At 44.8% G+C, this 23,696-nt stretch overlaps 1 protein-coding gene across 2 annotated transcripts in view; it reads right to left on the bottom strand.

Moving 5' to 3' along the window:
• Window positions 1-23,696, bottom strand: part of uba6 (ubiquitin like modifier activating enzyme 6) — a 92,223-nt gene that overhangs the window by 35,028 nt on the left and 33,499 nt on the right. For both annotated transcript variants that reach the window (XM_064964195.1, XM_064964196.1), the window contains exons 20-22: window positions 17,786-17,891; window positions 16,982-17,071; window positions 2,113-2,193 (exon numbers count right to left, since the gene is read on the bottom strand). In XM_064964195.1, coding sequence (XP_064820267.1) covers window positions 2,113-2,193; window positions 16,982-17,071; window positions 17,786-17,891 — 277 coding nt within the window. The remainder of the gene's footprint in view (window positions 1-2,112; window positions 2,194-16,981; window positions 17,072-17,785; window positions 17,892-23,696) is intronic.

Raw genomic sequence — 23,696 nt, 5'->3', positions numbered from 1 at the left:
CTCAGTGTTAATGTACTGTCTGTTAACGTCCCACACCTCAGTGTTAATGTACTGTCTGTTACTGTCTGTCCCACACCTCAGTGTTAATGTACTGTCTGCTACTGTCTGTCCCACACCTCAGTGTTAATTTACTGTCTGTTACTGTCTGTCCCACACCTCAGTGTTAATGTACTGTCTGTTAACGTCCCACACCTCAGTGTTAATGTACTGTCTGTTAACGTCCCACACCTCAGTGTTAATGTACTGTCTGTTAACGTCCCACACCTCAGTGTTAATGTACTGTCTGTTAACGTCCCACACCTCAGTGTTAATGTACTGTCTGTTAACGTCCCACACCTCAGTGTTAATGTACTGTCTGTTACTGTCTGTCCCACACCTCAGTGTTAATGTACTGTCTGTTAACGTCCCACACCTCAGTGTTAATGTACTGTCTGTTAACGCCCCACACCTCAGTGTTAATGTACTGTCTGTTAACGTCCCACACCTCAGTGTTAATGTACTGTCTGTTACTGTCTGTCCCACACCTCAGTGTTAATTTACTGTCTGTTAACGTCCCACACCTCAGTGTTAATGTACTGTCTGTTAACGTCCCACACCTCAGTGTTAATTTACTGTCTGTCACTGTCTGTCCCACACCTCAGTGTTAATGTACTGTCTGTTAACGTCCCACACCTCAGTGTTAATGTACTGTCTGTCCCACACCTCAGTGTTAATTTACTGCCTGTTAACGTCCCACACCTCAGTGTTAATGTACTGTCTGTTACTGTCTGTCCCACACCTCAGTGTTAATGTACTGTCTGTTAACGTCCCACACCTCAGTGTTAATGTACTGTCTGTTACTGTCTGTCCCACACCTCAGTGTTAATGTACTGTCTGCTACTGTCTGTCCCACACCACAGTGTTAATGTACTGTCTGTTACTGTCTGTCCCACACCTCAGTGTTAATGTACTGTCTGTTAACGTCCCACACCTCAGTGTTAATGTACTGTCTGTTACTGTCTGTCACACACCTCAGTGTTAATGTACTGTCTGTTACTGTCTGTCCCACACCTCAGTGTTAATGTACTGTCTGTTACTGTCTGTCCCACACCTCAGTGTTAATGTACTGTCTGTTAACGTCCCACACCTCAGTGTTAATTTACTGTCTGTTAACGTCCCACACCTCAGTGTTAATGTACTGTCTGTTATCGTCCCACACCTCAGTGTTAATGTACTGTCTGTTACTGTCTGTCCCACACCTCAGTGTTAATGTACTGTCTGTCCCACACCTCAGTGTTAATGTACTGTCTGTTAACGTCCCACACCTCAGTGTTAATGTACTGTCTGTTACTGTCTGTCCCACACCTCAGTGTTAATGTACTGTCTGTTAACGTCCCACACCTCAGTGTTAATTTACTGTCTGTTACTGTCTGTCCCACACCTCAGTGTTAATGTACTGTCTGTTAACGTCCCACACCTCAGTGTTAATTTACTGTCTGTTAACGTCCCACACCTCAGTGTTAATTTACTGTCTGTTAACGTCCCACACCTCAGTGTTAATGTACTGTCTGTTAACGTCCCACACCTCAGTGTTAATGTACTGTCTGTTACTGTCTGTCCCACACCTCAGTGTTAATGTACTGTCTGTTAACGTCCCACACCTCAGTGTTAATTTACTGTCTGTTACTGTCTGTCCCACACCTCAGTGTTAATGTACTGTCTGTTACTATCTGTCCCACACCTCAGTGTTAATGTACTGTCTGTTAACGTCCCACACCTCAGTGTTAATGTACTGTCTGTTAACGTCCCACACCTCAGTGTTAATGTACTGTCTGTTACTGTCTGTCCCACACCTCAGTGTTAATGTACTGTCTGTTACTGTCTGTCCCACACCTCAGTGTTAATGTACTGTCTGTCCCACACCTCAGTGTTAATGTACTGTCTGTTAACGTCCCACACCTCAGTGTTAATGTACTGTCTGTTAACGTCCCACACCTCAGTGTTAATGTACTGTCTGTTACTGTCTGTCCCACACCTCAGTGTTAATTTACCAGGATTTCTGGAAAAAGCTGAACATTTAGGGAAAGTTATGGGAACTTTGCAACCCGAGTCATGAGAAGAAGCTGTTCCTACCTGCAGCACGGCTTCTGCAGAGGAGTGGGTCTGCCAAAACATATTATAGATGGTGGGCTTGTGGGCAAACGCACTCTCAAACTACAGACAGAGAGACAGAGGGAGAGAGTGGAGAGACAGAGGGAGAGAAAGAAAGAGAGAGAGAGAGACAGAAGGGAGAGACGGTGAGAGAGGAGAGAAAGATGGAGAGAGAAAGATGGAAAGGGAGAGACCGGGAAAGAGAAAGATGGAAAGGGAGAGAGAGAGAGAGAGAGAGAGAGAGAGAGAGAGAGAGAGAGAGAGAGAGAGAGAAAGATGGAAAGGGAGAGAGAGAGGAGAGAAAGATGGAAAGGGAGAGAGAGAGGAGAGAAAGGGAGAGAGAGAGAAAGAGAGAGAAAGATGGAAAGGGAGAGAGACACAACAAATGAAAATCAAATATTTATCAAGAGCGCCAAATACAACAGGTATCATGTAATACATACTTACCCCAAACCAACAATGCAGTTCAAGAAATAGAATTAAGAAAATATTTACTAAATAAACTAAAGTAAAAAATCTAATAAAAAGTAACACTAAATAATAATAATGATGAGGCTGTATAAGGGGGCACGGTACCGAATCAATGTGCAGGGGTACGGGTTAGTCGAGGTCATTTGGACATGTAGGTAGGGGAAAGTGGTAATAAACAGTGAGTAGCAGCAGTGGGTACGGGTTAGTCGAGGTGATTTGGACGTGTTGTTAGGGGGAAAGTGGTAATAAACAGTGAGTAGCAGCAGTGGGTACGGGTTAGTGAGGTGATTTGGACATGTTGTTAGGGGGAAAGTGGTAATAAACAGTGAGTAGCAGCAGTGGGTACGGGTTAGTCGAGCTCATTTGGACATGTTGGTAGGGGGAAAGTGGTAATAAACAGTGAGTAGCAGCAGTGGGTACGGGTTAGTCGAAGTCATTTGGACGTGTAGGTAGGGGGAAAGTGGTAATAAACAGTGAGTAGCAGCAGTGGGTACGGGTTAGTCGAGGTCATTTGGACGTGTTGTTAGGGGGAAAGTGGTAATAAACAGTGAGTAGCAGCAGTGGGTACGGGTTAGTCGAGGTCATTTGGACATGTTGGTAGGGGGAAAGTGGTAATAAACAGTGAGTAGCAGCAGTGGGTACGGGTTAGTCGAGGTGATTTGGACATGTAGGTAGGGGGAAAGTGGTAATAAACAGTGAGTAGCAGCAGTGGGTACGGGTTAGTCGAGGTGATTTGGACGTGTAGGTAGGGGGAAAGTGGTAATAAACAGTGAGTAGCAGCAGTGGGTACGGGTTAGTCGAGGTGATTTGGACATGTAGGTAGGGGGAAAGTGGTAATAAACAGTGAGTAGCAGCAGTGGGTACGGGTTAGTCGAGGTGATTTGGACATGTAGGTAGGGGGAAAGTGGTAATAAACAGTGAGTAGCAGCAGTGGGTACGGGTTAGTCGAGCTCATTTGGACATGTAGGTAGGGGGAAAGTGGTAATAAACAGTGAGTAGCAGCAGTGGGTACGGGTTAGTCGAGGTCATTTGGACGTGTTGTTAGGGGGAAAGTGGTAATAAACAGTGAGTAGCAGCAGTGGGTACGGGTTAGTCGAGGTGATTTGGACATGTAGGTAGGGGGAAAGTGGTAATAAACAGTGAGTAGCAGCAGTGGGTACGTGTTAGTCGAGGTGATTTGGACATGTAGGTAGGGGGAAAGTGGTAATAAACAGTGAGTAGCAGCAGTGGGTACGGGTTAGTCGAGGTCATTTGGACGTGTTGTTAGGGGGAAAGTGGTAATAAACAGTGAGTAGCAGCAGTGGGTACGGGTTAGTCGAGGTCATTTGGACGTGTAGGTAGGGGGAAAGTGGTAATAAACAGTGAGTAGCAGCAGTGGGTACGGGTTAGTCGAGGTCATTTGGACATGTAGGTAGGGGGAAAGTGGTAATAAACAGTGAGTAGCAGCAGTGGGTACGGGTTAGTAGAGGTCATTTGGACATGTAGGTAGGGGGAAAGTGGTAATAAACAGTGAGTAGCAGCAGTGGGTACGGGTTAGTCGAGGTCATTTGGACGTGTAGGTAGGGGGAAAGTGGTAATAAACAGTGAGTAGCAGCAGTGGGTACGGGTTAGTAGAGGTCATTTGGACATGTAGGTAGGGGAAAGTGGTAATAAACAGTGAGTAGCAGCAGTGGGTACGGGTTAGTCGAGGTCATTTGGACATGTAGGTAGGGGGAAAGTGGTAATAAACAGTGAGTAGCAGCAGTGGGTACGGGTTAGTCGAGGTGATTTGGACGTGTTGTTAGGGGGAAAGTGGTAATAAACAGTGAGTAGCAGCAGTGGGTACGGGTTAGTCGAGGTGATTTGGACATGTAGGTAGGGGAAAGTGGTAATAAACAGTGAGTAGCAGCAGTGGGTACGGGTTAGTCGAGGTGATTTGGACATGTAGGTAGGGGGAAAGTGGTAATAAACAGTGAGTAGCAGCAGTGGGTACGGGTTAGTCGAGGTGATTTGGACATGTAGGTAGGGGGAAAGTGGTAATAAACAGTGAGTAGCAGCAGTGGGTACGGGTTAGTCAAGGTGATTTGGACATGTTGTTAGGGGGAAAGTGGTAATAAACAGGGAGTAGCAGCAGTGGGTACGGGTCAGTCGAGGTCATTTGGACGTGTTGTTAGGGGGAAAGTGATAATAAACAGTGAGTAGCAGCAGTGGGTACGGGTTAGTCGAGGTCATTTGGACGTGTTGTTAGGGGGAAAGTGGTAATAAACAGTGAGTAACAGCAGTGGGTACGGGTTAGTCGAGGTGATTTGGACGTGTAGGTAGGGGGAAAGTGGTAATAAACAGTGAGTAGCAGCAGTGGGTACGGGTTAGTAGAGGTCATTTGGACATGTAGGTAGGGGGAAAGTGGTAATAAACAGTGAGTAGCAGCAGTGGGTACGGGTTAGTCGAGGTCATTTGGACATGTTGTTAGGGGGAAAGTGGTAATAAACAGTGAGTAGCAGCAGTGGGTACGGGTTAGTCGAGGTGATTTGGACATGTAGGTAGGGGGAAAGTGGTAATAAACAGTGAGTAGCAGCAGTGGGTACGGGTTAGTCGAGGTGATTTGGACATGTAGGTAGGGGGAAAGTGGTAATAAACAGTGAGTAGCAGCAGTGGGTACGGGTTAGTCGAGGTCATTTGGACATGTAGGTAGGGGGAAAGTGGTAATAAACAGTGAGTAGCAGCAGTGGGTACGGGTTAGTCGAGGTCATTTGGACATGTAGGTAGGGGGAAAGTGGTAATAAACAGTGAGTAGCAGCAGTGGGTACGGGTTAGTAGAGGTGATTTGGACATGTAGGTAGGGGAAAGTGGTAATAAACAGTGAGTAGCAGCAGTGGGTACGGGTTAGTCGAGGTCATTTGGACATGTAGGTAGGGGGAAAGTGGTAATAAACAGTGAGTAGCAGCAGTGGGTACGGGTTAGTCGAGGTGATTTGGACATGTTGTTAGGGGGAAAGTGGTAATAAACAGTGAGTAGCAGCAGTGGGTACGGGTTAGTCGAGGTCATTTGGACATGTAGGTAGGGGGAAAGTGGTAATAAACAGTGAGTAGCAGCAGTGGGTACGGGTTAGTCGAGGTCATTTGGACATGTAGGTAGGGGGAAAGTGGTAATAAACAGTGAGTTGCAGCAGTGGGTACGGGTTAGTCGAGGTCATTTGGACATGTAGGTAGGGGGAAAGTGGTAATAAACAGTGAGTAGCAGCAGTGGGTACGGGTTAGTAGAGGTCATTTGGACATGTAGGTAGGGGGAAAGTGGTAATAAACAGTGAGTAGCAGCAGTGGGTACGGGTTAGTCGAGGTGATTTGGACATGTAGGTAGGGGGAAAGTGGTAATAAACAGTGAGTAGCAGCAGTGGGTACGGGTTAGTCGAGGTGATTTGGACATGTTGTTAGGGGGAAAGTGGTAATAAACAGTGAGTAGCAGCAGTGGGTACGGGTTAGTCGAGGTGATTTGGACATGTAGGTAGGGGGAAAGTGGTAATAAACAGTGAGTAGCAGCAGTGGGTACGGGTTAGTCGAGGTCATTTGGACATGTAGGTAGGGGGAAAGTGGTAATAAACAGTGAGTTGCAGCAGTGGGTACGGGTTAGTCGAGGTCATTTGGACATGTAGGTAGGGGGAAAGTGGTAATAAACAGTGAGTAGCAGCAGTGGGTACGGGTTAGTCGAGGTCATTTGGACATGTAGGTAGGGGGAAAGTGGTAATAAACAGTGAGTTGCAGCAGTGGGTACGGGTTAGTCGAGGTCATTTGGACATGTAGGTAGGGGGAAAGTGGTAATAAACAGTGAGTAGCAGCAGTGGGTACGGGTTAGTCGAGGTGATTTGGACATGTAGGTAGGGGGAAAGTGGTAATAAACAGTGAGTAGCAGCAGTGGGTACGGGGTAGTCGAGGTCATTTGGACATGTTGTTAGGGGGAAAGTGGTAATAAACAGTGAGTAGCAGCAGTGGGTACGGGTTAGTCGAGGTGATTTGGACATGTAGGTAGGGGGAAAGTGGTAATAAACAGTGAGTAGCAGCAGTGGGTACGGGTTAGTCGAGGTCATTTGGACGTGTTGTTAGGGGGAAAGTGGTAATAAACAGTGAGTAGCAGCAGTGGGTACGGGTTAGTCGAGGTCATTTGGACATGTAGGTAGGGGGAAAGTGGTAATAAACAGTGAGTAGCAGCAGTGGGTACGGGTTAGTCGAGGTGATTTGGACATGTAGGTAGAGGGAAAGTGGTAATAAACAGTGAGTAGCAGCAGTGGGTACGGGTTAGTCGAGGTGATTTGGACATGTAGGTAGAGGGAAAGTGGTAATAAACAGTGAGTAGCAGCAGTGGGTACGGGTTAGTCGAGGTCATTTGGACATGTAGGTAGGGGGAAAGTGGTAATAAACAGTGAGTAGCAGCAGTGGGTACGGGTTAGTCGAGGTCATTTGGACGTGTTGTTAGGGGGAAAGTGGTAATAAACAGTGAGTAGCAGCAGTGGGTACGGGTTAGTCGAGGTCATTTGGACGTGTTGTTAGGGGGAAAGTGGTAATAAACAGTGAGTAGCAGCAGTGGGTACGGGTTAGTCGACTCATTTGGACGTGTTGTTAGGGGGAAAGTGGTAATAAACAGTGAGTAGCAGCAGTGGGTACGGGTTAGTCGAGGTCATTTGGACATGTAGGTAGGGGAAAGTGGTAATAAACAGTGAGTAGCAGCAGTGGGTACGGGTTAGTCGAGGTCATTTGGACATGTAGGTAGGGGGAAAGTGGTAATAAACAGTGAGTAGCAGCAGTGGGTACGGGTTAGTCGAGGTGATTTGGACATGTAGGTAGGGGAAAGTGGTAATAAACAGTGAGTAGCAGCAGTGGGTACGGGTTAGTCGAGGTGATTTGGACATGTTGTTAGGGGAAAGTGGTAATAAACAGTGAGTAGCAGCAGTGGGTACGGGTTAGTCGAGGTGATTTGGACATGTAGGTAGGGGGAAAGTGGTAATAAACAGTGAGTAGCAGCAGTGGGTACGGGTTAGTAGAGGTGATTTGGACATGTAGGTAGGGGGAAAGTGGTAATAAACAGTGAGTAGCAGCAGTGGGTACGGGTTAGTCGAGGTGATTTGGACATGTAGGTAGGGGGAAAGTGGTAATAAACAGTGAGTAGCAGCAGTGGGTACGGGTTAGTCGAGGTGATTTGGACGTGTTGTTAGGGGGAAAGTGGTAATAAACAGTGAGTAGCAGCAGTGGGTACGGGTTAGTCGAGGTGATTTGGACATGTAGGTAGGGGGAAAGTGGTAATAAACAGTGAGTAGCAGCAGTGGGTACGGGTTAGTCGAGGTCATTTGGACGTGTTGTTAGGGGGAAAGTGGTAATAAACAGTGAGTAGCAGCAGTGGGTACGGGTTAGTCGAGGTGATTTGGACATGTAGGTAGGGGGAAAGTGGTAATAAACAGTGAGTAGCAGCAGTGGGTACGGGTTAGTCGAGGTGATTTGGACATGTAGGTAGGGGGAAAGTGGTAATAAACAGTGAGCAGCAGCAGTGGGTACGGGTTAGTCGAGGTGATTTGGACGTGTTGTTAGGGGGAAAGTGGTAATAAACAGTGAGTAGCAGCAGTGGGTACGGGTTAGTCGAGGTCATTTGGACATGTAGGTAGGGGGAAAGTGGTAATAAACAGTGAGTAGCAGCAGTGGGTACGGGTTAGTAGAGGTGATTTGGACATGTAGGTAGGGGGAAAGTGGTAATAAACAGTGAGTAGCAGCAGTGGGTACGGGTTAGTCGAGGTGATTTGGACATGTAGGTAGGGGGAAAGTGGTAATAAACAGTGAGTAGCAGCAGTGGGTACGGGTTAGTCGAGGTGATTTGGACATGTAGGTAGGGGGAAAGTGGTAATAAACAGTGAGCAGCAGCAGTGGGTACGGGTTAGTCGAGGTGATTTGGACGTGTTGTTAGGGGGAAAGTGGTAATAAACAGTGAGTAGCAGCAGTGGGTACGGGTTAGTCGAGGTGATTTGGACATGTAGGTAGGGGGAAAGTGGTAATAAACAGTGAGTAGCAGCAGTGGGTACGGGTTAGTCGAGGTGATTTGGACGTGTTGTTAGGGGGAAAGTGGTAATAAACAGTGAGTAGCAGCAGTGGGTACGGGTTAGTCGAGGTGATTTGGACATGTTGGTAGGGGGAAAGTGGTAATAAACAGTGAGTAGCAGCAGTGGGTACGGGTTAGTCGAGGTCATTTGGACATGTTGGTAGGGGGAAAGTGGTAATAAACAGTGAGTAGCAGCAGTGGGTACGGGTTAGTCGAGGTCATTTGGACATGTAGGTAGGGGGAAAGTGGTAATAAACAGTGAGTAGCAGCAGTGGGTACGGGTTAGTCGAGGTCATTTGGACATGTAGGTAGGGGGAAAGTGGTAATAAACAGTGAGTAGCAGCAGTGGGTACGGGTTAGTCGAGGTGATTTGGACATGTAGGTAGGGGGAAAGTGGTAATAAACAGTGAGTAGCAGCAGTGGGTACGGGTTAGTCGAGGTCATTTGGACATGTAGGTAGGGGAAAGTGGTAATAAACAGTGAGTAGCAGCAGTGGGTACGGGTTAGTCGAGGTGATTTGGACATGTAGGTAGGGGGAAAGTGGTAATAAACAGTGAGTAGCAGCAGTGGGTACGGGTTAGTCGAGGTCATTTGGACGTGTTGTTAGGGGGAAAGTGGTAATAAACAGTGAGTAGCAGCAGTGGGTACGGGTTAGTCGAGGTGATTTGGACATGTAGGTAGGGGGAAAGTGGTAATAAACAGTGAGTAGCAGCAGTGGGTACGGGTTAGTCGAGGTGATTTGGACATGTAGGTAGGGGGAAAGTGGTAATAAACAGTGAGTAGCAGCAGTGGGTACGGGTTAGTCGAGGTCATTTGGACATGTAGGTAGGGGGAAAGTGGTAATAAACAGTGAGTAGCAGCAGTGGGTACGGGTTAGTCGAGGTCATTTGGACATGTAGGTAGGGGGAAAGTGGTAATAAACAGTGAGTAGCAGCAGTGGGTACGGGTTAGTCGAGGTCATTTGGACATGTAGGTAGGGGGAAAGTGGTAATAAACAGTGAGTAGCAGCAGTGGGTACGGGTTAGTCGAGGTGATTTGGACATGTTGTTAGGGGGAAAGTGGTAATAAACAGTGAGTAGCAGCAGTGGGTACGGGTTAGTCGAGGTCATTTGGACATGTAGGTAGGGGGAAAGTGGTAATAAACAGTGAGTAGCAGCAGTGGGTACGGGTTAGTCGAGGTCATTTGGACATGTTGGTAGGGGGAAAGTGGTAATAAACAGTGAGTAGCAGCAGTGGGTACGGGTTAGTCGAGGTCATTTGGACATGTAGGTAGGGGGAAAGTGGTAATAAACAGTGAGTAGCAGCAGTGGGTACGGGTTAGTCGAGCTCATTTGGACATGTAGGTAGGGGGAAAGTGGTAATAAACAGTGAGTAGCAGCAGTGGGTACGGGTTAGTCGAGGTGATTTGGACATGTAGGTAGGGGGAAAGTGGTAATAAACAGTGAGTAGCAGCAGTGGGTACGGGTTAGTCGAGGTCATTTGGACGTGTTGTTAGGGGGAAAGTGGTAATAAACAGTGAGTAGCAGCAGTGGGTACGGGTTAGTCGAGCTCATTTGGACATGTAGGTAGGGGGAAAGTGGTAATAAACAGTGAGTAGCAGCAGTGGGTACGGGTTAGTCGAGGTGATTTGGACATGTAGGTAGGGGGAAAGTGGTAATAAACAGTGAGTAGCAGCAGTGGGTACGGGTTAGTCGAGGTCATTTGGACATGTAGGTAGGGGGAAAGTGGTAATAAACAGTGAGTAGCAGCAGTGGGTACGGGTTAGTCGAGGTGATTTGGACATGTTGGTAGGGGGAAAGTGGTAATAAACAGTGAGTAGCAGCAGTGGGTACGGGTTAGTCGAGGTCATTTGGACATGTTGGTAGGGGGAAAGTGGTAATAAACAGTGAGTAGCAGCAGTGGGTACGGGTTAGTCGAGCTCATTTGGACATGTTGGTAGGGGGAAAGTGGTAATAAACAGTGAGTAGCAGCAGTGGGTACGGGTTAGTCGAGGTGATTTGGACATGTAGGTAGGGGGAAAGTGGTAATAAACAGTGAGTAGCAGCAGTGGGTACGGGTTAGTCGAGGTCATTTGGACATGTAGGTAGGGGGAAAGTGGTAATAAACAGTGAGTAGCAGCAGTGGGTACGGGTTAGTCAAGGTGATTTGGACATGTTGGTAGGGGGAAAGTGGTAATAAACAGTGAGTAGCAGCAGTGGGTACGGGTTAGTCGAGGTCATTTGGACATGTAGGTAGGGGGAAAGTGGTAATAAACAGTGAGTAGCAGCAGTGGGTACGGGTTAGTCGAGCTCATTTGGACATGTTGTTAGGGGGAAAGTGGTAATAAACAGTGAGTAGCAGCAGTGGGTACGGGTTAGTCGAGGTCATTTGGACATGTTGTTAGGGGGAAAGTGGTAATAAACAGTGAGTAGCAGCAGTGGGTACGGGTTAGTCGAGGTCATTTGGACATGTAGGTAGGGGGAAAGTGGTAATAAACAGTGAGTAGCAGCAGTGGGTACGGGTTAGTCGAGGTCATTTGGACATGTAGGTAGGGGGAAAGTGGTAATAAACAGTGAGTAGCAGCAGTGGGTACGGGTTAGTCGAGGTCATTTGGACATGTTGGTAGGGGGAAAGTGGTAATAAACAGTGAGTAGCAGCAGTGGGTACGGGTTAGTCGAGGTGATTTGGACATGTAGGTAGGGGGAAAGTGGTAATAAACAGTGAGTAGCAGCAGTGGGTACGGGTTAGTCGAGGTCATTTGGACATGTAGGTAGGGGGAAAGTGGTAATAAACAGTGAGTAGCAGCAGTGGGTACGGGTTAGTCGAGGTCATTTGGACATGTAGGTAGGGGGAAAGTGGTAATAAACAGTGAGTAGCAGCAGTGGGTACGGGTTAGTCGAGGTGTATTTGGACGTGTTGTTAGGGGGAAAGTGGTAATAAACAGTGAGTAGCAGCAGTGGGTACGGGTTAGTCGAGGTCATTTGGACATGTAGGTAGGGGGAAAGTGGTAATAAACAGTGAGTAGCAGCAGTGGGTACGGGTTAGTCGAGCTCATTTGGACATGTAGGTAGGGGGAAAGTGGTAATAAACAGTGAGTAGCAGCAGTGGGTACGGGTTAGTCGAGGTCATTTGGACATGTTGTTAGGGGGAAAGTGGTAATAAACAATGAGTAGCAGCAGTGGGTACGGGTTAGTCGAGGTGATTTGGACATGTAGGTAGGGGGAAAGTGGTAATAAACAGTGAGTAGCAGCAGTGGGTACGGGTTAGTCGAGGTGATTTGGACGTGTTGTTAGGGGGAAAGTGGTAATAAACAGTGAGTAGCAGCAGTGGGTACGGGTTAGTCGAGGTCATTTGGACATGTTGGTAGGGGGAAAGTGGTAATAAACAGTGAGTAGCAGCAGTGGGTACGGGTTAGTCGAGGTCATTTGGACGTGTTGTTAGGGGGAAAGTGGTAATAAACAGTGAGTAGCAGCAGTGGGTACGGGTTAGTCGAGGTGATTTGGACGTGTTGTTAGGGGGAAAGTGGTAATAAACAGTGAGTAGCAGCAGTGGGTACGGGTTAGTAGAGGTCATTTGGACATGTAGGTAGGGGGAAAGTGGTAATAAACAGTGAGTAGCAGCAGTGGGTACGGGTTAGTCGAGGTCATTTGGACATGTAGGTAGGGGGAAAGTGGTAATAAACAGTGAGTAGCAGCAGTGGGTACGGGTTAGTCGAGGTCATTTGGACATGTTGGTAGGGGGAAAGTGGTAATAAACAGTGAGTAGCAGCAGTGGGTACGGGTTAGTCGAGGTGATTTGGACATGTAGGTAGGGGGAAAGTGGTAATAAACAGTGAGTAGCAGCAGTGGGTACGGGTTAGTCGAGGTGATTTGGACATGTAGGTAGGGGGAAAGTGGTAATAAACAGTGAGTAGCAGCAGTGGGTACGGGTTAGTCGAGGTCATTTGGACATGTAGGTAGGGGGAAAGTGGTAATAAACAGTGAGTAGCAGCAGTGGGTACGGGTTAGTCGAGGTGATTTGGACGTGTTGGTAGGGGGAAAGTGGTAATAAACAGTGAGTAGCAGCAGTGGGTACGGGTTAGTCGAGGTCATTTGGACATGTAGGTAGGGGGAAAGTGGTAATAAACAGTGAGTAGCAGCAGTGGGTACGGGTTAGTCGAGGTGATTTGGACATGTAGGTAGGGGGAAAGTGGTAATAAACAGTGAGTAGCAGCAGTGGGTACGGGTTAGTCGAGGTGATTTGGACATGTAGGTAGGGGGAAAGTGGTAATAAACAGTGAGTAGCAGCAGTGGGTACGGGTTAGTAGAGGTCATTTGGACATGTAGGTAGGGGGAAAGTGGTAATAAACAGTGAGTAGCAGCAGTGGGTACGGGTTAGTCGAGGTCATTTGGACATGTAGGTAGGGGGAAAGTGGTAATAAACAGTGAGTAGCAGCAGTGGGTACGGGTTAGTCGAGGTGATTTGGACATGTAGGTAGGGGGAAAGTGGTAATAAACAGTGAGTAGCAGCAGTGGGTACGGGTTAGTCGAGGTGATTTGGACATGTAGGTAGGGGGAAAGTGGTAATAAACAGTGAGTAGCAGCAGTGGGTACGGGTTAGTCGAGGTGATTTGGACATGTAGGTAGGGGGAAAGTGGTAATAAACAGTGAGTAGCAGCAGTGGGTACGGGTTAGTCGAGGTGATTTGGACATGTAGGTAGGGGGAAAGTGGTAATAAACAGTGAGTAGCAGCAGTGGGTACGGGTTAGTCGAGGTGATTTGGACATGTAGGTAGGGGGAAAGTGGTAATAAACAGTGAGTAGCAGCAGTGGGTACGGGTTAGTCGAGGTCATTTGGACATGTTGGTGGGGAAAGTGGTAATAAACAGTGAGTAGCAGCAGTGGGTACGGGTTAGTCGAGGTCATTTGGACATGTAGGTAGGGGGAAAGTGGTAATAAACAGTGAGTAGCAGCAGTGGGTACGGGTTAGTCCTCATTTGGACATGTAGGTAGGGGGAAAGTGGTAATAAACAGTGAGTAGCAGCAGTGGGTACGGGTTAGTCGAGCTCATTTGGACATGTAGGTAGGGGAAAGTGGTAATAAACAGTGAGTAGCAGCAGTGGGTACGGGTTAGTCGAGCTCATTTGGACATGTAGGTATTGGGGGGAAAGTGGTAATAAACAGTGAGTAGCAGCAGTGGGTACGGGTTGTCGAGGTCATTTGGACATGTAGGTAGGGGGAAAGTGGTAATAAACAGTGAGTAGCAGCAGTGGGTACGGGTTAGTCGAGGTGATTTGGACATGTAGGTAGGGGGAAAGTGGTAATAAACAGTGAGTAGCAGCAGTGGGTACGGGTTAGTCGAGGTCATTTGGACATGTAGGTAGGGGGAAAGTGGTAATAAACAGTGAGTAGCAGCAGTGGGTACGGGTTAGTCAAGGTGATTTGGACGTGTTGTTAGGGGGAAAGTGGTAATAAACAGTGAGTAGCAGCAGTGGGTACGGGTTAGTCGAGGTCATTTGGACGTGTAGGTAGGGGGAAAGTGGTAATAAACAGTGAGTAGCAGCAGTCACGGGTTAGTCGAGGTCATTTGGACATGTAGGTAGGGGAAAGTGGTAATAAACAGTGAGTAGCAGCAGTGGGTACGGGTTAGTCGAGGTGATTTGGACATGTAGGTAGGGGGAAAGTGGTAATAAACAGTGAGTAGCAGCAGTTGGTTAGTCGAGGTGATTTGGACATGTAGGTAGGGGGAAAGTGGTAATAAACAGTGAGTAGCAGCAGTGGGTACGGGTTAGTCGAGGTGATTTGGACATGTAGGTAGGGGGAAAGTGGTAATAAACAGTGAGTAGCAGCAGTGGGTACGGGTTAGTCGAGGTGATTTGGACATGTAGGTAGGGGGAAAGTGGTAATAAACAGTGAGTAGCAGCAGTGGGTACGGGTTAGTCGAGGTCATTTGGACATGTAGGTAGGGGGAAAGTGGTAATAAACAGTGAGTAGCAGCAGTGGGTACGGGTTAGTCGAGGTCATTTGGACATGTAGGTAGGGGGAAAGTGGTAATAAACAGTGAGTAGCAGCAGTGGGTACGGGTTAGTAGAGGTGATTTGGACATGTAGGTAGGGGGAAAGTGGTAATAAACAGTGTGTTCAGGGTGTTATCCTCAACATATTCTACAACCCCCCCATATTAGAATGGAACATGGTTAGATTAGTCCTATCACCTTGTCCTGTGCCCATTGGATGGTGTGTTCTATAACAACCAGTTAGATTAGTCCTATCACCCTGTCCCTTGCCCATTGGATGGTGTGTTCTATAACAACCAGTTAGATTAGTCCTATCACCCTGTCCCTTGCCCATTGGATGGTGTGTTCTATAACAACCAGTTAGATTAGTCCTATCACCGTGCCCATTGGATGGTGTGTTCTATAACAACCAGTTAGATTAGTCCTATCACCTTGTCCCTTGGATGGTGTGTTCTATAACAACCAATTAGATTGGTCCTATCACCTTGTCCCGTGCCCATTGGATGGTGTGTTCTATAACAACCAGTTAGATTAGTCCTATCACCTTGCCCATTGGATGGTGTGTTCTATAACAACCAGTTAGATTAGTCCTATCACCTTGTCCCTTGGATGGTGTGTTCTATAACAACCAATTAGATTGGTCCTATCACCTTGTCCCGTGCCCATTGGATGGTGTGTTCTATAACAACCAGTTAGATTAGTCCTATCACCTTGTCCCGTGCCCATTGGATGGTGTGTTCTATAACAACCAATTAGATTCGTCCTATCACCTTGCCCATTGGATGGTGTGTTCTATAACAACCAATTAGATTAGTCCTATCACCTTGCCCATTGGATGGTGTGTTCTATAACAACCAGTTAGATTAGTCCTATCACCTTGTCCCTTTGCCCATTGGATGGTGTGTTCTATAACAACCAATTAGATTAGTCCTATCACCTTGCCCATTGGATGGTGTGTTCTATAACAACCAGTTAGATTAGTCCTATCACCTTGTCCCTTTGCCCATTGGATGGTGTGTTCTATAACAACCAGTTAGATTAGTCCTATCACCTTGCCCATTGGATGGTGTGTTCTATAACAACCAATTAGATTAGTCCTATCACCTTGCCCATTGGATGGTGTGTTCTATAACAACCAATTAGATTAGTCCTATCACCTTGCCCATTGGATGGTGTGTTCTATAACAACCAATTAGATTAGTCCTATCACCTTGCCCATTGGATGGTGTGTTCTATAACAACCAATTAGATTAGTCCTATCACCTTGCCCATTGGATGGTGTGTTCTATAACAACCAATTAGATTAGTCCTATCACCTTGCCCATTGGATGGTGTGTTCTATAACAACCAATTAGATTAGTCCTATCACCGTGCCCATTGGATGGTGTGTTCTATAACAACCAGTTAGATTAGTCCTATCACCTTGTCCCTTGCCCATTGGATGGTGTGTTCTATAACAACCAGTTAGATTAGTCCTATCACCTTGCCCATTGGATGGTGTGTTCTATAACAACCAATTAGATTAGTCCTATCACCGTGCCCATTGGATGGTGTGTTCTATAACAACCAGTTAGATTAGTCCTATCACCTTGTCCCTTGCCCATTGGATGGTGTGTTCTATAACAACCAGTTAGATTAGTCCTATCACCTTGTCCATTGGATGGTGTGTTCTATAACAACCAATTAGATTAGTCCCATCACCTTGTCCCGTGCCCATTGGATGGTGTGTTCTATAACAACCAGTTAGATTAGTCCTATCACCTTGTCCCGTGCCCATTGGATGGTGTGTTCTATAACAACCAATTAGATTAGTCCTATCACCTTGTCCCGTGCCCATTGGATGGTGTGTTCTAAAACAACCAATTAGATTAGTCCTATCACCTTGTCCCGTGCCCATTGGATGGTGTGTTCTATAACAACCAATTAGATTAGTCCTATCACCTTGTCCCGTGCCCATTGGATGGTGTGTTCTATAACAACCAATTAGATTAGTCCTATCACCTTGTCCCGTGCCCATTGGATGGTGTGTTCTATAACAACCAATTAGATTAGTCCTATCACATTGTCCCGTGCCCATTGGATGGTGTGTTCTATAACAACCAGTTAGATTAGTCCTATCACCTTGTCCCGTGCCCATTGGATGGTGTGTTCTATAACAACCAATTAGATTAGTCCTATCACCTTGTCCCGTGCCCATTGGATGGTGTGTTCTATAACAACCAATTAGATTAGTCCTATCACCTTGTCCCTTGCCCATTGGATGGTGTGTTCTATAACAACCAATTAGATTAGTCCTATCACCTTGTCCCTTGGATGGTGTGTTCTATAACAACCAATTAGATTAGTCCTATCACCTTGTCCCGTGCCCATTGGATGGTGTGTTCTATGACAGCAGGGAAAGACTTCAGGGTGCAGAATGGAATCTCCTCTTCTGGTGGGTCCCTCTGTCAATACGCAGAGATGTGGACATTCAGAAACACATCTGGTTACACATGGCTGGTACGACGAGAGAGAGACAGACAGGCAGGCAGAGGCAGGCAGACAGACAGAGAGACAGACAGGCAGGCAGACAGTACATGGCTGGTACGACGAGAGACAGAGACAGACAGACAGAGGCAGGCAGAGAAGCAGACAAACAGTACATGGTTGGTACGGAGAGAGAGAGAGAGAGAGAGAGAGAGAGAGAGAGAGACAGACAGAGGCAGGCAGAGAGGCAGACAGACAGTACATGGTTGGTACGGAGAGAGAGAGAGAGAGAGAGAGACAGACAGAGGCAGGCAGAGAGGCAGACAGACAGTACATGGTTGGTACGGAGAGAGAGAGAGACAGACAGACAGAGACAGGCAGAGAGGCAGACAGACAGTACATGGTTGGTACGGAGAGAGAGAGAGAGAGAGAGTGAGAGAGAGAGAGAGAGAGAGAGACAGACAGAGGCAGGCAGAGAGGCAGACAGACAGTACATGGTTGGTACGGAGAGAGAGAGAGAGAGAGACAGACAGACAGACAGACAGAGGCAGGCAGAGAGGCAGACAGACAGTACATGGTTGGTACGGAGAGAGAGAGAAATAGAGACAGACAGACTGACAGACAGACAGACAGACAGACAGACAGACAGACAGACAGACAGACAGACAGACAGACAGACAGACAGACAGTACATGGCTGTTGTAAGACTCGGTCAGGTTGGGCACGATGATCTCCGTGTGTCCTTTGGTTCCCATGGTACCGGAATCCAGAAGAGCCTTCTGATTGGATACACTGCGGCTGCATGGGAAAGCCAGATCAGAGGGAACATGAAACATGATCAACTAGTGTTGGTTAATAATCCCAGTTTATCCTCTGCCTCCCTCAATTTAAAAGGAAAACATGATTTACCCCTGAGGTCACGTGAGTCTGCAACAACAATATACCAACATACATATATATATAATATACCAACACATATATATATATAATATACCAACACACCACAACTATTCACTCTCACCATAACCCCCCCTCAATATACCAACACACCACAGCTATTCACTCTCACCATAACCCCCCTCAATATACCAACACACCACAACTATTCACTATCCCCATAACCCCCCCTCAATATACCAACACATATATAATATATATCATATATATATAATATACCAACATACCACAACTATTCACTCTCACCATAACCCCCTCAATATACCTACACACCACAACTATTCACTCTCACCATAACCCCCTCAATATACCAACACACCACAACTATTCACTATCACCATAACCCCCCTCAATATACCAACACACCACAACTATTCACTATCACCATAACCCCCCTCAATATACCAACACACCACAACTATTCACTATCACCATAACCCCCCTCAATATACCAACACACCACAACTATTCACTATCACCATAACCCCCCTCAATATACCAACACACCACAACTATTCACTATCACCATAACCCCCCTCAATATACCAACATATATATATATAAATAATATACCAACACACCACAACTATTCACTATCACCATAACCCCCCCCTCAATATACCAACACACCACAACTATTCACTATCACCATAACCCCCCCCCCCCAATATACCAACATATATATATATACATATATAATATACCAACACACCACAACTATTCACTATCACCATAACCCCCCTCAATATACCAACACAGCACAACTATTCACTATCACCATAACCCCCCCCAATATACCAACATATATATATATATACATATATAATATACCAACACACCACAACTATTCACTATCACCATAACCCCCCTCAATATACCAACACAGCACAGCTATTCACTATCACCATAACCCCCCTCAATATACCAACACACCACAACTATTCACTATCACCATAACCCCCCCAATATACCAACATATATATATATACATATATAATATACCAACACACCACAACTATTCACTATCACCATAACCCCCCTCAATATACCAACACAGCACAACTATTCACTATCACCATAACCCCCCTCACTATACCAACATATATATATATATAAAATATACCAACACACCACAACTATTCACTATCACCATAACCCCCCTCAATATACCAACACACCACAACTATTCACTCTCACCATAACCCCCCTCAATATACCAACACACCACAACTATTCACTATCTCCATAACCCCCCCCTCAATATACCAACACACCACAACTATTCACTATCACCATAACCCCCCTCAATATACCAACACACCACAACTATTCACTATCACCATAACCCCCCAATATACCAACATATATATATATATACATATATAATATACCAACACACCACAACTATTCACTATCACCATAACCCCCCTCAATATACCAACATATATATATATACATATATAATATACCAACACACCACAGCTATTCAGTATCACCATAACCCCCCCTCAATATACCAACACACCACAACTATTCACTATCACCATAACCCCCCCCTCAATATACCAACACACCACAACTATTCACTATCACCATAACCCCCCCCCCCAATATACCAACATATATATATATACATATATAATATACCAACACACCACAACTATTCACTATCACCATAACCCCCCCTCAATATACCAACACAGCACAACTATTCACTATCACCATAACCCCCCTCAATATACCAACATATATATATATAAAATATACCAACACACCACAGCTATTCAGTATCACCATAACCCCCCCCCCTCAATATACCAACATATATATATATAAAATATACCAACACACCACAGCTATTCACTATCACCATAACCCCCTCAATATACCAACACACCACAACTATTCACTATCACCATAACCCCCTCAATATACCAACATATATATATATATAAAATATACCAACACACCACAGCTATTCACTATCACCATAACCCCCTCAATATACCAACACACCACAACTATTCACTATCACCATAACCCCCTCAATATACCAACACACCACAACTATTCACTATCACCATAACCCACCCCTCAATATACCAACATATATATATATATAAAATATACCAACACACCACAGCTATTCACTATCACCATAACCCCCCCTCAATATACCAACACACCACAACTATTCACTATCACCATAACCCCCCCCCCTCAATATACCAACATATATATATATATATATATATAATATACCAACACACCACAACTATTCACTATCACCATAACCCCCTCAATATACCAACAACACCACAACTATTCACTATAACCATAACCCCCTCACTATACCAACATATATATATATAAAATATACCAACACACCACAACTATTCACTATCACCATAACCCCCCTCAATATACCAACACACCACAACTATTCACTCTCACCATAACCCCCCTCAATATACCAACACACCACAACTATTCACTATCACCATAACCCCCCTCAATATACCAACACACCACAACTATTCACTATCACCATAACCCCCCTCAATATACCAACATATACATATATATATATATAATATACCAACACACCACAACTATTCACTATCACCATAACCCCCCTCAATATACCAACACACCACAACTATTCACTCTCACCATAACCCCCCTCAATATACCAACACACCACAACTATTCACTATCACCATAACCCCCCTCAATATACCAACACACCACAACTATTCACTATCACCATAACCCCCCTCAATATACCAACATATATATATATATATAATATACCAACACACCACAACTATTCACTATCACCATAACCCCCCCCAATATACCAACATGTATATATATATAATATATAATATACCAACACACCACAACTATTCACTATCACCATAACCCCCCCTCAATATACCAACATATATATATATATAATATATAATATACCAACACACCACAACTATCCACTATCACCATAACCCCCCCTCAATATACCAACATGTATATATATATAATATATAATATACCAACACACCACAACTATTCACTATCACCATAACCCCCCCTCAATATACCAACATATATATATATATAATATATAATATACCAACACACCACAACTATCCACTATCACCATAACCCCCCTCAATATACCAACACACCACAACTATTCACTATCACCATAACCCCCCTCAATATACCAACACACCACAGCTATTCACTATCACCATAACCCCCCTCAATATACCAACACATCACAACTATTCACTATCACCATAACCCCCCCTCAATATACCAACATATATATATATATATATATATATAAAATATACCAACACACCACAGCTATTCACTATCACCACTATCACCATAACCCCCCCCTCAATATACCAACACACCACAACTATTCACTATCACCATAACCCCCCCTCAATATACCAACATATATATATATATAAAATATACCAACACACCACAGCTATTCACTATCACCATAACCCCCTCAATATACCAACACACCACAACTATTCACTATCACCATAACCCCCCTCAATATACCAACATATATATATATATATATAATATACCAACACACCACAACTATTCACTATCACCATAACCCCCCTCAATATACCAACACACCACAACTATTCACTCTCACCATAACCCCCTCAATATACCAACATATATATATATATATATAATATACCAACACACCACAACTATTCACTATCACCATAACCCCCCTCAATATACCAACACACCACAACTATTCACTATCACCATAACCCCCCCCCCCCCCCTCAATATACCAACACACCACAACTATTCACTCTCACCATAACCCCCCTCAATATACCAACACACCACAACTATTCACTATCACCATAACCCCCCCCCTCAATATACCAACACACCACAACTATTCACTATCACCATAACCCCCCCTCAATATACCAACACACCACAACTATTCACTCTCACCATAACCCCCCTCAATATACCAACATATATATATATAAAATATACCAACACACCACAACTATTCACTCTCACCATAACCCCCCTCAATATACCAACATATATATATATAATATACCAACACACCACAACTATTCACTATCACCATAACCCCCCTCAATATACCAACACACCACAGCTATTCACTATCACCATAACCCCCCTCAATATACCAACACACCACAACTATTCACTATCACCATAACCCCCCTCAATATACCAACACACCACAACTATTCACTATCACCATAAACCCCCTCAATATACCAACACACCACAACTATTCACTATCACCATAACCCCCTCAATATACCAACACACCACAACTATTCACTATCACCATAACCCCCCCTCAATATACCAACACATATATATATAATATACCAACACACCACAACTATTCACTATCACCATAACCCCCCCCCTCAATATACCAACACATATATATATATAATATACCAACACACCACAACTATTCACTCTCACCATAACCCCCCCTCAATATACCAACATATATATATATAAATAATATACCAACACACCACAACTATTCACTATCACCATAACCCCCCCTCAATATACCAACACACCACAGCTATTCACTCTCACCATAACCCCCTCAATATACCAACACACCACAACTATTCACTATCACCATAACCCCCTCAATATACCATATATATATATAGTGTGGGTTATATATATATATGTATATATATATATATATATATATATATATATATATATATATATATAATATACCAACATACCACAACTATTCACTCTCACCATAACCCCCCTCAATATACCTACACACCACAACTATTCACTCTCACCATAACCCCCTCAATATACCAACACACCACAACTATTCACTATCACCATAACCCCCCTCAATATACCAACACACCACAACTATTCACTATCACCATAACCCCCCTCAATATACCAACACACCACAACTATTCACTATCACCATAACCCCCCTCAATATACCAACACACCACAACTATTCACTATCACCATAACCCCCTCAATATACCAACACACCACAACTATTCACTATCACCATAACCCCCTCAATATACCAACATATATATATATAAATAATATACCAACACACCACAACTATTCACTATCACCATAACCCCCCTCAATATACCAACACACCACAACTATTCACTATCACCATAACCCCCCCCAATATACCAACATATATATATATACATATATAATATACCAACACACCACAACTATTCACTATCACCATAACCCCCTCAATATACCAACACAGCACAACTATTCACTATCACCATAACCCCCCCAATATACCAACATATATATATATATACATATATAATATACCAACACACCACAACTATTCACTATCACCATAACCCCCCTCAATATACCAACATATATATATATAAAATATACCAACACACCACCTATTCAGTATCACCATAACCCCCCTCAATATACCAACACACCACAACTATTCACTATCACCATAACCCCCCCCTCAATATACCAACATATATATATATAAAATATACCAACACACCACAGCTATTCACTATCACCATAACCCCCCTCAAT

The sequence above is a fragment of the Oncorhynchus masou genome, unplaced genomic scaffold, assembly GCF_036934945.1.
Source record: "Oncorhynchus masou masou isolate Uvic2021 unplaced genomic scaffold, UVic_Omas_1.1 unplaced_scaffold_936, whole genome shotgun sequence".
NCBI classification, from domain to species: Eukaryota; Metazoa; Chordata; class Actinopteri; order Salmoniformes; family Salmonidae; genus Oncorhynchus; species Oncorhynchus masou.
The sequence above is the reverse complement of the archived record's forward strand: the minus strand, read 5'-3'. Positions and strand labels throughout refer to the sequence as shown.